The 14,416-nt window shown below is 47.1% G+C and overlaps 1 protein-coding gene across 1 annotated transcript in view; it reads right to left on the bottom strand.

Annotated features, from left to right (window-relative positions):
- Nucleotides 1–14,416, bottom strand: part of DAPK2 (death associated protein kinase 2) — a 139,276-nt gene that overhangs the window by 24,923 nt on the left and 99,937 nt on the right. The window contains exon 5 of the mRNA XM_055539006.1: nucleotides 13,810–13,948. Within this exon, the coding sequence (XP_055394981.1) occupies nucleotides 13,810–13,948 (139 nt within the window). The remainder of the gene's footprint in view (nucleotides 1–13,809; nucleotides 13,949–14,416) is intronic.

Raw genomic sequence — 14,416 nt, 5'->3', positions numbered from 1 at the left:
CATTGTGGATGTTTTATGCGAAGTGAAGGAACTGGGACCCCGTGGCCCTTCCCTTTCTTCGCCATGGAGGCTCTTCACCACTAGGGGTGCCTGAGAGCACACCTCCGCTCAGAATGGCTAAAGGGCTGAGTCAGGAGGGAAAAGAGACTGACTCAAGAAGGGTCCCAGGGGTAGTCAGTGGGCAGCAAAAAGGCAGTATGGTCTAAGCTTCTTCGAGTCTACCCTCCCCAAACTGTGTAGGATAGTGGGAAAGGGCCTAGGCTTAGGTATTGGGAAATTCCAGTTCAGCTCTACCACCAAAGGCTGTGTGAGCTTAAGCAGGCTTTTCCTCTCTGGATGATATCTGAAGTTCCTTCAAGCTCTAGGCTCTGTGACTGCAAGGTGATACAACCTTCCAAGCTGGCTGGGCCAATTCCCACTCCTCTGGGCCCCAAGGCAGGACCTACAAAGGTTCAGGTCTCCTGGCCCCAGGTCAGGAAGGAAGAGCAGACAGCCCAGCCAGACTGCCCTCTGGGGCAGCACAAAGCTATCTCTACTCCCTCACTCCTGTCATTCTCCTCCACCTTTATTTACTTCAACCAAACACCTCACCCACACACCTGACGTAGCTTCCAAAGCATGGCTGGAGGAAAGGATCACATTCCCATAGGTGCTGCCACTGCCAAGCCCAGGGCCCATGGAGCAGCCCCCAGGAGGTGAAATCTTCCCCCTCCATTAAAACAAAGCCATCAGCTCAGCCCACCAGACGAGCAGCTGCCAGCCAATGTGTCCTTTAGCAACCCAGTGGATCTGGCCAGAGGTGCCTAGTCTGGTGCCAACTGGAAGCTTATCCTCCAGGGGGATCCATGTCAGGGGATTCCTACCAGCCTGGTACAGCATGTGTAAGAGTCCCTGAAGGATGAAGGCAGCCTCGGGGAGGTAGAGGGGGCTATGCAGTAAGATGCCAAAGACCAGAGCTTAGAGTCAGGCAGGTCCGGGGTCAAATTCCACCTCTACTACTCACAGTGAAACCTGGGCAAAGTCTCTGACCTCTTGGAGCCTTGGTTTCTCATCTGTAAAATGGTAACGCCTACCGTGACACAGTGTTGCTCTGAGGATTCAGAGAGACAGTCCACGCAAGGAGCGGTGCCCAGTGAGATTTCAGAGCAGAATGACTGTTTGTTCTCTCCCTCTTGGGCTGCAGCAGTGACAACAGTCCTCCCTGGGGACTTTACTGAATCTACTGAATCTGAAAAACATGCCCTTCGCAGACCTTCCCCCTCTCCCACTCATCTTCTGCTTCCCTCCCCACATTCCATTTCACCCCCAGAATTACAATGTTGGGGCCCTAAGGGACCTCAGACACCATTTAGTCCCTGCCTGCTGCAGAGTTACCCAGAGAGGTCAAGAAACTGCCAGGACACCGAGCAAAGAACAGAGCCCAAGTCAGCTGACCCCCGGGCTGCTGCCCTCTTCCAGTGCCCACATGGTCTGCCCATCATCAGGCGAGGTGCTCAGCTCAGCAGAGCAGGAGCCAAGCCAGGTCTGTTAGGGGGATGAGGAAGCTGCCAAGGAACCTTCATGGGAAATGTCAAGCACGGTCCCAGGTTACTCAGGAAGTGCTGGGCAACCTGAGAAGCAAGGCCTCTCGCTGCCAGGCCTCTGTGAGCAGGTTTCCATGGCACTGCAGCAAATTCTCTGCCCCCACCACCTGCCCCACTCCTGGCACACTGTAGATGAGACCACAGATAGCCCCTCCCCACCAGGCTCCAGTGCGCCCCAGGCCCAAGTCTGTCTTCATCTGGCATTCTAGGCCCTCCCACCTCTGGCCAGCATACCCTCTGCTACATCCTGGCCGATTTTCATCACCCCCACCTCAACCTGCAGTTCACTCTGCGAGCATGCCTTTCTGACAAGCTTCTTCTCCCCTGCTCACCACCCAGCTCCAACATTTTCCTGCTGGAACCTCTCCTGTGACAACCCCTACCCCCCGCCCCTGTCAATATACACAGCTAGTTGTTCCACCCAAAGGTCTGCATGGTATGTGGACATGCCTCTAGCAGAGAACCAACTACACTACAATTGCCCCTTACATTTCCTCTCCCCAGTATCCTGAGGCCCCACAGGGAGGACGGGGGCTTTGTCTCTCTTTTCCATCACTCCACCCAAGAGTGGCTGCCATGGAGTAGGTGCTCAGGAATAGCTGATGGGATGCAGGGATGAATGAACCATGCAGTCACATGCACATCTCTTGCACAACCTGTTTTTAGGGAATCAACATATATAGAGACTTAGAACCTGGGTTTGAATGCCAGTTTTGGTATTTACCAGCAGTCTAACACTGGTCGAGTTACACAGGCTTGTTTCCTGGTCCTCATACCCAAAGCTTAGTTTGTGCCCCAGCCTCAGCGTGCCCCCATGAGCTCTTCATCTCAGGAAGCCCCAGGTATCAGCCTGGGAGCCTGGGCCCTTAGGAATGCACGTTGGCCGCTTCATCAACTACTATGAGGCCATCCTAGAGTGATCTGAGGAGAAGTGAAGTGAGGACACTGAGCTCCTAAATGATTGAGGAAGGAAACAAAATGTGGCAAAAATTCAACTATGGAGAGCCATTACTGAAAGAGTTGAAATTTGGTGGTAAATGGGGAGCATTAAACCAACCAACTGCTTCTTATAAGATACAGCAAGAGGCCACCTGGGAAGCAGAAAGAGAAGGGGATTGTGGGTAGAACCTGCATCTGGGTCTCAGCTCTGCTAGGGGATATTAGGCAGGTCGTGGACTGACCTTTCCTGGCCTTGAAAGTGGAGATAATATTGCCCCTCACTTCCTCACCCCGGAGAGGAGTGAGGGGCCAGGGAGAGGTCAGTATTTCTGAAAGGGTCCCGTAAACTCCAAGACTCCTTACAAGTGCTGGCTGTGAATTTTAACTAACCTCCCTATGAGGCCACATTTCTCCCTATTCCTCTCTTTCCTCCAAAGGGATTCATAAAAGGAGGTAGGGATAGAGATACCCAAAAGGAGAATGAATAAGGTGGTGTGTTCCAGCCAGGAGGCTGGGCAGATTCCCAGGGAGGGCAGGACACTGGGTGTGAAGCTGATCTGACTTGGAGTAAATACCATGATCCCTGTTTTACAGATGAGGACAATAAGAGAAAAATGCAGTGCCTCCCTCCTCTTTTGTCCTTATTACCTTTGCCACTGTTGGGTGCTCATAGACCCCTGCCACTGCCGGCTGCCCATAGCCCTCCACTCTGGACCCCTGCCCAGGCCTGACCTGCACTGAAGTATCATGTGTTCAAATAGTACCTTTTAGGTTCCAGTCACATCCCTACCATCAGCCCTCCTCTGAGCTATCTCCCTAGGAGTGAAAGAATCTGATTCTGGAAGTGGTGAAGGGTGGTGCAGACAGCAGGCATCTTGGCACTAAAATACCTGAGTGAAAATCTAGCAGCACCACTTATTAGTCCTGTGGCCTTGAATCAGTTACTTAACTCCTCTGACCCTCCGTTTCCTCACCTGGGAAACACACACAGTAATTTAGTCTATTCAGATTCTGTGCAGTGGTTTTCTGGTAATAGCTGGACTCCAGTAAACAAATATATGTACACACACACACTGCTGCTGCTGCTAAGTTGCTTCAGTCGTGTCCGACTCTGTGCAACCCCATAAACGGCAGCCCACCAGGCTCCCCTGTCCCTGGGACTCTCCAGGCAAAGAACACTGGAGTGGGTTGCCATTGCCTTCTCCAATGCATGAAAATGAAAAGTGAAAGTGAAGTCGCTCAGTTGTGTCCGACTCTTCATGACCCCATGGACTGCAGCCTACCAGGCTCCTCCATCAATGGGATTCTCCAGGCAAGAGTACTAGAGTGGGGTGCCATTGCTTTCTCCGACACACACACTAAATTACTATAAATTCTACTGATATAAAGGTTTATAATATGATTTACAAGTATAAAATATAGAACATTTTATTTTGTTAACTTCACAAAATAAATTGATTCTCATAGAACACTTTTCATTAGTTGTATCTATAGCCAACCTATGGATGCAGTAGACAGATGAGTGTAGTTTTCAATAGGACTTGGTTGGTATTTTTGTTTATGTTAATAGGTAAAGTGAAAGTGAAGCAATGAATATTGCTTGTGCATTGGAACTTCACAACTTCAATGATGTGAGTGGCTTCTTTGCTGAATTGGATAATACTTTCTGAATATTGAAAGATATTTCCTCAGTTTTCTCTGAGAGCACAAAATAACAGCTATAGACACAGCACACATAAGTTTAATCTCTGTTATTAAGTGATCTTTAGCGCTTCCTAAGTCTAGAATCAAGAATTCAAGTCCTGATTTGTAGTGTCTGCCAATTTCTGTGGTGTAAATACACCCACTGTGGCCAATTTCAAGGCTCCAATATTGCTGACACTGACTAGAGCTGGGGAGAGGGGTGCAGTAGCATATCATGACATAGTAACATACCATGATCTATATTCAGAGATAAAAGGCATTAAATAACTTCAAGAACATAAAAGATAATAAAATATAGAAATTAGAAGCAATAAGTTTTAAGTGTTTTAAATATAATTTAATTAAACATATTTCCATAATTTAATTTTTAATATTAAAATAATATTCTTACATGGCTCAGTTTAATACCTGGCTCACAAAATTTCTGAAAATTTAACAGCAGTCTCTCATAAGCCAGTAGGCACCAGCTTTAGCCCACCCCAAGCTCTCTGAGACCCTGGAGGTGAAAGCATTTTGTAAACAGGACAGTGCTAGGTGCAGGCTGATTGTCTGGTAACAGCAGTGGTGTATAGTGGCAGCCAGCAATTATTAAGGGCTGTAATAAACACGCAGGCTCACCTCTGAGTGCTCTGCTTGTGTTTATTTACTCCTTTAATCCACAGACAGACCCTATGAGGAAGGTTCCATGGTCATGGCCATTGTATAGAAAAGGGAGGTTGCTCAAGGGCTCTTAGGGCTTTCTTGTGCCTCCTGAGAACCCATTACCATGTTAATATTCCTGTTTTGCAAATGAGGGGCCCAAGATCAGAGAGATGAGTCCATTGCTAAGGTCACACAGCTAACCTGGGGCAGAAGTGGAGTTCAAACCCAATTCTGTCTAAGACAGAGCCTTCTCAAGTGTTGGTCCCCAAACACTGGGCACTCTGATTTTGACTTCCTTGCAGAACTTGCTTTAGAAAAGCAAGTCTGGAGCCTCACTCCCAGTGAGTTGATTTAATTGGTTTGGCCTTTTTAACACAGTCTCCAGTAGATTCCAGTGGGTAACTAGCTCAGATGGGGCCCCCAAAGCACAGCTTGGGGCTCAGAATGCCTGAATTGAGACCCAGGTTCCTCACTGGCTAGATGGAGGCACTGGGCATCCATAGCTTGGTGGCCTTGAGAATCTAATAAGGTGATGTGTGGGGACAACTCATGGCAAATGCTAGTTGTCGTGTGGCACAGACCAGAGAACCAGAGGTCAAATTGCCAACATCTGCTGGATCATAGAAAAAGCAAGGGAATTCCAAAAAAACATCTACTTGTGCTTCATTGGCTGTGCTAAAGCCTTTGTGTGGATCACAACAAACTGTGGAAATTTCTTAAAGAGAAGGAAATGCCAGACCACCTTACCTGCCGCCTGAGAAACCTGTATGCAGGACAAGAAGCAACAGTTAGAACTCGACATGGAACAACAGACTGGTTCTAAATCAGGAAAGGAGTACGTCAAGGCTGTATATTGTCACCCTGCTTATTTAACTTATATGCAGAGTACATCATGTGAAATACCAGGCTGGATGAAGCACAAGCCAGAATCAAGATTGCTGGGAGAAATATCAGTAACCTCAGATACGCAGATGATACCACCCTAATGGCAGAAGAGAAATTAAAGAGCTTTTTGATGAAGGTGAAAGAGGAGAGTGAAAAAGGTGGCTTAAAACTCAACATTCAAAAAACTAAGATCATGGCACCTGGTCCCATCACTTCATGGCAAATAGATGGAGAAAAAGTGGAAACAGTGACAGATTTCATTTTCTTGGTCTCCAAAGTCACTGTGGACAGTGACTGCAGCCATGAAATTAAAAGACACTTCCTCCTTGGCGGAAAAACTATGACAAACCCAGACAGCATATTAAAAAGCAGAGACATCACTTTGCCGACAAAGGTCTGTATAGTCAAAGCTATGGTTTTTCCAGTAGTCGTGTAAAGATGTGAGAGTTGGACCATAATTAAGGCTGAGGACTGAAGAATTGATGCTTTTGAACTGTGGTGCTGGAGAAGACTCTTGAGAGTCCCTTGTATAGCAAGGAGATCAAGCCAGTCAATCCTAAAGGAAATCAACCCTGAATATTCATTGGAAGAACCATTGCTGAAGCTGAAGCTCCAGTTCCTCAGCCACCTGATGCAAAAAGCTGACTCTTTGGAAAAGACCCTGATGCTGGGAAAGGTTGAAGGCAAGAGGAGAAGGGGGCAAAAGAGGATGAGATGGTTGGATGGCATCACCAACTCAGTGGACATGAGTTTGAGCAAACTCCAGGAGATAATGAAGGACAGGGAAGCCTGGTGTGCTGCAGTCTCTGGGATCATAAAGAGTCAGACATGACTTAGTGACTGAACAACAACAGCAACAGGCCACTTTATATGCCTTGTTTGATCCTGTTAGTAACCCTCTTGAGGTAGGTTTTCGGTTATTCCTAATTTACAAGTAAAAAGTCTGAGGCTGATAGAGCCTCAGAACACACCCAAAGGTTAAGGAAATCAGGAGAGACTTAGAAGCCTCAATAGAAAAGTAAATCATTACAGAGCAAACGTGTGCTGCTTGAGTTGAATATAGAGAGAAAAAAGCAGGAGAGAAAATTGTAAAGGTTGTACAGTTCTCACGCACGTACACACACACACTGTTCATAAAAAGCTGGAGAAGATACACCAAAAGTTAATAGTGATTGTTTTGGAGTAGGGAGTCTGTAGGTAACTTTGTATGTTTCTGTATTTTCCATGACTTATTACTTTTTATAAGAGCATAAACAATCATCAATTTCATTTAAAAGATGCTTACGGAGTACCTTTGGTTCATCTCTTTCCCACATTCTTATCATAATCTCCAACTGGCTAACTCTCTCCTATTTATTCTCTCTCCTCTGTCAAAAGAATTTTCTTTCTAAATCAGAAATAGAATAATGTTTCTCTACGAATTAAAGGTCTTCCACAAATTACTGTTAATTTTTTTAAGTGTGATAATGGCATTATGGGTTGGTAGGGGACTGAATTTAATTTTGAGAGATGCTTATTGAAGTATTTAGAGTAAAGTATTTAGAGTAAAAATTCAATAGCTAGAATTTTCTTTCAAATTATACCATAATTTTAAAAATTACATATATTTTAATACTTATTTTTAAATGTTTATTAAAGATATTTTAGACATATATATATATATATATATAATGCTTTTGCACTGTGCTTAGTCTTTCAGTCATGTCCAACTCTTTATGACCCCATGGACTGCAGTCCGCCAGTCTCCTCTGTCCATGGGGATTCTCCAGGCAAGAATACTGGAGTGGGTTGCCATGCCCTCTGCCAGGGGATCTTCCCAACACAGGGATAGAACTCAGGTCTCCCATATTGCAGGTGGATTCTTCACCCACTGAGCCACCAGGAAAGCCCAATGATGCTTTTATATAAATACAAATATAAAAATATATTTTTCTGTTTTAAAGAAAGGTAAAGCAAATGTGGCCAAATGTTGAATGGAGGAGGAAGGCATAATGGTACCAGTTGTATTTTTCCAGTTTCTTCAAATGCTTTGAAAGGTTTTCATTAAAAAAAAAAAAAAAAAAAATGACAGGAAAGTCTTCCATGGCTGTGACTGCCTATACAAACTTCTTGGTCTGCCCTAAACCTTTTCAATCTCACCCTAACCTAACTTGACAGTCAAAACTGTCAAGTCTTGAACTTCCCTGGTGGTCCAGTGGTTGAACATCTGCCTGCCAATGTGGGGGACACAGATTCGATCCCTCGTCTGGCAAGATCCCACAGGCTGCAGAGCAACTAAGCCTATGCGCCACAACTGATGAGCCCACAAGTTGCAGCTACCGAAGTCCACATGCCTAGAGCCTGTGCTCCACAAGAGAAGCCACTGCGATGAGAAGCAGCTCATGCACCACAACTAGAGAGCAGACCCTGCTCGCTGCAGCTAGAGAAAGCCCATGCGCAGCAACAGAGGCCCAGCGCAATCAAAATAAATAGATAAAAATGGTTTAAAAACTGCCAAGTCTCACCTCTGTTTTATGCTCCAGGGTTTTAGTATGGAAATCATCTTACTCTTGTAAGATCTACTTTCAAATGCATGCACATTTTATAGTAGTTAATAGAGCACAGATTGATTTTTTAAGTATGAGGAATAATCTACTAGAAAGAAAAAACAATGTAAACAGAAGAAAAATTAACTGTGCAAAGGATAAACTTATGGCACAGCATAGACCTTTGGATTAACTATGTGTAAAAGGCATGATGCAAGCAAGTACAAAATTTGCCGTTAGAATCTGGTGAAACAAAAGCTGGTGACACTCAGCTTTGCTTAGTGTCTCCTCACTGGCTAAGTTCAAGTACTGTGTGTTAATCACTCAGTCATGTCCTCGACTCTGTGACCCCATAGAGCCCACCATGCTCCTCTGTCCATGGAATCCTCCAGGCAAGATTACTGGAGTGGGTTGCCATTCTCTTCTCCAGAAGTTCAAGTACCAGCCCTGTCATTTAATACCTGTGTGGTCTTGGACAAGTAATTTAACCTCTTTTAATCTCAAGTGCTTTATGTATAAAAGTAAAAATACCTTGTACCTCAGTGGGTAGCCATGAGAATCAAATGAAAGGAGAGATGTGTAAGCATGCTGTATTCTAGAAAGTACCATGTACATTTAAAGCATTATTAGTGGAAATTCCCTGGTGGTCCAGCGGTTAGGACTTGCCGCTTTCACTATAGGGGCCCAGGTTCAATCTCTGGTCAGGGAACTAAGATCCCACAAGCCAAACAACATGGCCAAAATAAATAAATAAAAATAAAAGCACATTGGTGAAATTCTAATAAATAAGTTCTATTAAGCTAGTATCACTGGAGAAGGAAATGGCAACCTACTCCAGTGTTCTTGCCTGGAGAATCCCAGGGACGGGGGAGCCTGGTGGGCTGCCTTCTATGGGGTTGCACAGAGTCGGACATGACTGAAGCGACTTAGCAGCAGCAGCAGCAAGCTAGTATCACTAGCTTCCCAGGCGGCACTAGTGATAAAGAACCCTCCTGCCAGTGTAGGAGACTTAAGAGACATGGGTTCAGTCCCTGAGTTGGGAGGAGCCCCTGGAGAAGGAAATGGCACCCACTCCAGTATTCCTGCCTGGAGAACCCCATGGACAGAGGAGGCTGGTGGGCTATAGTCCACAGGGTTGCAAAGAGTCGGATGTGACCAAAGTAACTTCACACGTACACACACATAGTATCATTGTTATGAAAGCTTGATGAACAGAACCAACACATCATGAACATAAAAACAGTTCAAAGGATGATCAGGGCAAAGAGGAATTTAGATTGCTGGAGTATCTTGCTCAGGAATTCACTCCTCCTAACACTGTTTATGTAAATCAAAAAGTCCCTTCTGAGTTCTGGGTTCCTGGTTCGCATACAATTTCATTCAGTTCTCATGGTGTGTCCTTCTTGCTTAAAATACCCATCAGATCTGAGAACCACCTTCCATTTCTGAGGTTGGCTATGGGAAAGTATGGGGGAGACACACCCATACTCAGAGGGGAAACTCCCAAATCCAAAATACACAGAAAACCACATAGAAACGCCCTCTGCAAGGCCTTTACTGGTATGGGGTCATGTATCAGGGTGAGGTTCCTGGGTGGTGTTGAGCCACATTTTCTGGTATCCATCCTCCAGATGGCACCTTGGGTGCTACCCAGGACAAGGGGCAGTCAGCCCAGTGTCACGTCCAGGGCAACATCATCCACCTGCACCCCTCTACCTACTCAGGCCAGCAGGCCTGTCCACGGTGGATTTATAACACACGTCAAGGTGGTGTTCATTCTGCATAGGCAGAGAACTTACCCCTTGGAAGTGAGTATCTCTTGGTGAGAGTCGTGGTTAGCTTTTATTTCAGATGGCCTCGCCACCAGTCTCACTGCGGCCATCTCCCCGTAGAGGGTGGGTTCTTGTAAGGCAGGTGCCATATCTTATTGATGTTTGTCACCCTGCCCTTAATGAATAATAAACAGTCCCTCAATAAATGTCACATCATGGAATTGAAAACTGCCCAAAACCTCTTCTGCCTTTTCCAGGTGCTATCCATGCGTGCACCTGTCTTACTAAAGCATTCATTCCTTCATTCACTCATTCATCCAACACTGAGTAACTCATGTGTCAGGCACTGCACTAGAGATAAGAGCAGAAAGTCATGCACGGGGATAAATGCTCCCAGCGGAAGCATCCTGTACAAGGGGAAAAAGAAGTGAGGAAGCAGGTTAGCTCTTCATTATGCTCTGGGAGGTGGCAAGGCATGGGAAAGGCTTCCCAGAGGAAATGGCGTTTCTTTTGGGCCTGGAGGACAAGCAGGAAGTCTGCGGGCACAGGAAAGGAAGACTAGTAGCTTCCTGGATGTGAACAGCACGAACAGAGTGGAGGAGGGGGAAACAGGACATTTATCTGTCATCTTGGTGCCTGGGGCTCTTGTTTTGGAATGGGGAAAGGGGGATGAGGCCAGAACTGGAGCTCAGGCAGTACAAGACAGGCCTGAATGCCATGCTAAGAATGGGTTCATTTGTCCTATGGGTGACAAGGATCCATCACAGATTTCCAGGCAATAATATGCCATGATCTGTTTTCACCAAGACTGTTTACTGTACATCAATCTTTCGATTCATCCACTCTCTGCCACAAGGCTGGGAGTATATCATAAGCAGGAATAGAGTCTCACCGTCCCTGGCACTAGCACAATGGCTGACATGGGAGGAGAGGTCATTCCTATTCCAAAGGCTGGCCAGAGAGCTGACCCTCATCCATCACCTGCTCCTTCCAGCTAGAAGGTGAGCATGGAGAACAGCTCATGAGCAGGGGCATAAAGATAACACGGTGACCGAATTCATGGGACGGCTAAGCTAATCTGACTCACTTGGCAAGAAGTAACAGAATACAAGAGGAGGGGAAGGCCGAGAGCCCTCATGAAGAAGGAAAATCAGCAAGAGAAATGTGTTCATACAAAATGAATTGTATATGGTGAGAAATAACACGGAATCACGAAGTCCCCTCTAAGCCACCAGCTGGAACTTCTGCACGAGCCCCTCTAGCAGGCAGGAAGTTCCAGCCAACACACACTCACATTCTGGCCCCAGGAAGTGTCTAGCCACTCATGAGGTAATCGCACTGAGTTCCAGCTATTCATCACTTCTGAAGTTGCCCAGCTGGGCCTGGGCCAAGGGACCCATGGGTGGGGAGCCAGAAGGCTCAGAGTCCACATAATGCTAAGGATATGAGGCAGGGAGGGGGTTACCAGCATCCTCACCCTACGTGCACCCAGGAGAAACCCAGACTGTCTCCAGGCTGTGGAAAACGTCCAGGTTGAGCCCAGGAGCCAGACAAAATACCTCACCAGCAATCCCACCTACCAGTAAGCTCAGCTCTCTGCTGGGCAACTTCGAACTGCACTAGCAGGCTTTGTTTTCCTACTCTGCTGCTGCTGCTGCTGCTGCTGCTAAGTCGCTTCAGTCGTGTCTGACTCTTAGCGACCCCATGGACTGTAGCCCACCAGGCTCCTCGGTCCATGGGATTTCCTACTCTAGCAGGGCCCAAAACAAGAGCTGTGTTTTCTTTTCCTCTGTTATGGGAAGGGAAGTAGCAATGCCAGCTACTATTACAGAGCACCTATCTAGTATCCAGCACTTAATCCTGCTTCTGTCTCATTTCTACAACTCTGACAGCTAAGTATTATCATTTGTGTTAAAGGACCCCATCTGGACCTCCTGGAGCCAGAAAAAACACAGAAAATAAGTCAACTATCCACAGCATTATGGATAGGAAGAAGTCACAGGTGAATCCAGGTAGCCCATTTCCTGCTTGGTATATTATCATCCTGAGGTCCAAAGGCCAACCCAGACCACACACTCCTTGATGACCCTGACTTGTACTCTGTGACACCCAAGTGAGACTCTGCAAGACGTCTTCTGTTGGAAGAATTCAAAATACCGTGACAATTAGACTAAGGAGGGGAGGCTCACAGCAGGTGACCCCACAGGGCAGAGTAAGAACTGGGCTGGAATCTACGTGTGGGATGTGAGCCCATGCCCTGGTGCAGCTGCTGAGACCCCAGGCATGCCAAACCCTCTCTGGGCCGGACCCCCAGCCAGTGCTTGGGTGTCATCCTGGACTCTGCCCTCCCCCTCATCTCCCACATCTAATTAGGTACCTAATCAATCTTCAGAGCAACCTTAAAAGATCTTGAATCCATCCCTCCTCAAATTAATTTGGCACTTGCCACATCTCACCCAGATTACTGTCCCCATTCTATCTGTGCTCCCATTCAGAGGGATCTTTCTGAAATACGCATCTGCTCGCTTCACCTCCCTGCTCACCTGGTCCCATATCTCTTAAAGTTCAAATTCCTTGGCTTAGCTCCCATTCCCTGAGTCTGCCTCCTGCTGTCCCCTAGGTTCTCCATTCAGCACATTCAACCTTTGCCTGAATGCTATTTCAGGACCATGTACCTGCTAACCTCTCTTCCTTAGAAGGCCCTTCCCTTGATAATGCCTGATAATCCTTCAAAATTCAACTCAAATACCACCACTTCCAAGAAGTCCTCTTAGACACCAGAGTCTGACTTAGATGCTTTCTTATTTAGACGCCCAGCCTCCATGTACTTCCCTCTATCACAGCACTTAGAGTTATTGATCTCTCTCTTCTGGTTCCTGCACAAGGTCCTGGAAAAGAGGAACTAAGCTCAGAGAAGTCCTGAGTTGATTTTGTACCTGTAGCAACAGCCAGGTACTCAGCACAATGGTTGAAACACCACAGGAATTTCTGCATAGCAAAATGAGTGGGTCTCCTCCCCGGTGAGTGGGTCCCCCTGATCACGGGTTGGAGGATCTTTATGCTTCACCTGTCTGTAAAGGCTCAACAGTCTATGAAACTGAGCTCAGCTACTATGGGAACCAGTCCTTTGACTCTGACCACACTCTTGCTTTGTGAAGTTCTATGTGGTCACAGTGAACTTTCTTGACCCTGAACGCCAGTGACCACAAATGATCAGTGGCCCCTGGAAGCAGTTTCATGGCTACAGGAAGGGGTGGGGTGGGGGAACGCAGCCAGTGGTCACTGGGCTCTAAGATTTCCAACCTCTGGTCAAGGGATGCTGGTCTCTGTGCTGGGCCCAGGGCGCCAGGCAACCTCAGCAGTACTCATCTGAATGCGTCTAGCTGCTGGCTCAGGAGTGAGCTCTTGGTTACTGAAAAGTTCAGTCTTGTGAAATGGGTTTGGTTTCACATTTCCTGTCCTTGGCTCACTTATTTTAAAATTACACCCCAAATGCTCCCTGAAAGAGATAAGGTATCTGTAGTCTGATTCAGAAGCTTCTTGCCATCAGCCCCTACATGAATAAAACCTGATCTGTGGAATGAAACTCAGGATAGGGATGCTCCTGGGCCATCATTTCTTTTCCAGGAGCTCAGAGTCTTCAACTGTAAGATGAGGGAGGAAGGTCAAGTGAGTGCTGACCCCTCCTGGCAATGACATTTGGAGAGACTGGGTCCATTCTTCCTGAACTAACTCTTTTCCCTTCCCCCCATCACTGACCTTGAGATCAAAGTGAGCGATTTTCTTGGCATGAAGGTAGTTCACCCCTTCCAGGATCTGCTTAATGAAGCTGGTGGCCTCCTCCTCACTCAGGGATTCCTTCTGGGCCAGGAAGTCAAAGAGCTCTCCTCCGGACACTCTGCAAGACACCGGTAGGGAGGGCCCAGGCCCAGTCAGCCCCATGTGCCAGAAGCCCAAGCCCATGCCCCTGCCCCTGCCCCTGCCCCCAGGCACCCTGCGGGGCAGAACCCCCTCACCCACCTCTCGGGCTCAGTCCAGCCAGCACAGGGACTGACTTTGCTGCTACTTCTATTTGCTGTGTTCCTCCCTTTGGATCACAAGAGACGGAACCCTCAGGTGACAGCAAAAGGGCCTCTGCTAACACTCTAGGCTCAGGTCCCTAGTTACCCTGGGTGCTCCCCTCCCGACATACAACGGAGGTGACCGAGGACAGAAACAAGTGCTATGTGGGATGACAAAGAGGAACATATGCTGGTGCAGAAAATGGAGACTTAGTTTCCAGTCCACCCCTGCTTTGGACAACTCCTTGCCCCGCCTCCTCTAGGCAGGCCTCAGTTTCCTCACCTGCAAAATGGGCAGACTGACG

The sequence above is a fragment of the Bubalus kerabau genome, chromosome 10 (genome assembly GCF_029407905.1).
Source record: "Bubalus kerabau isolate K-KA32 ecotype Philippines breed swamp buffalo chromosome 10, PCC_UOA_SB_1v2, whole genome shotgun sequence".
Lineage (NCBI taxonomy): Eukaryota > Metazoa > Chordata > Mammalia > Artiodactyla > Bovidae > Bubalus > Bubalus kerabau.
The sequence above is the reverse complement of the archived record's forward strand: the minus strand, read 5'-3'. Positions and strand labels throughout refer to the sequence as shown.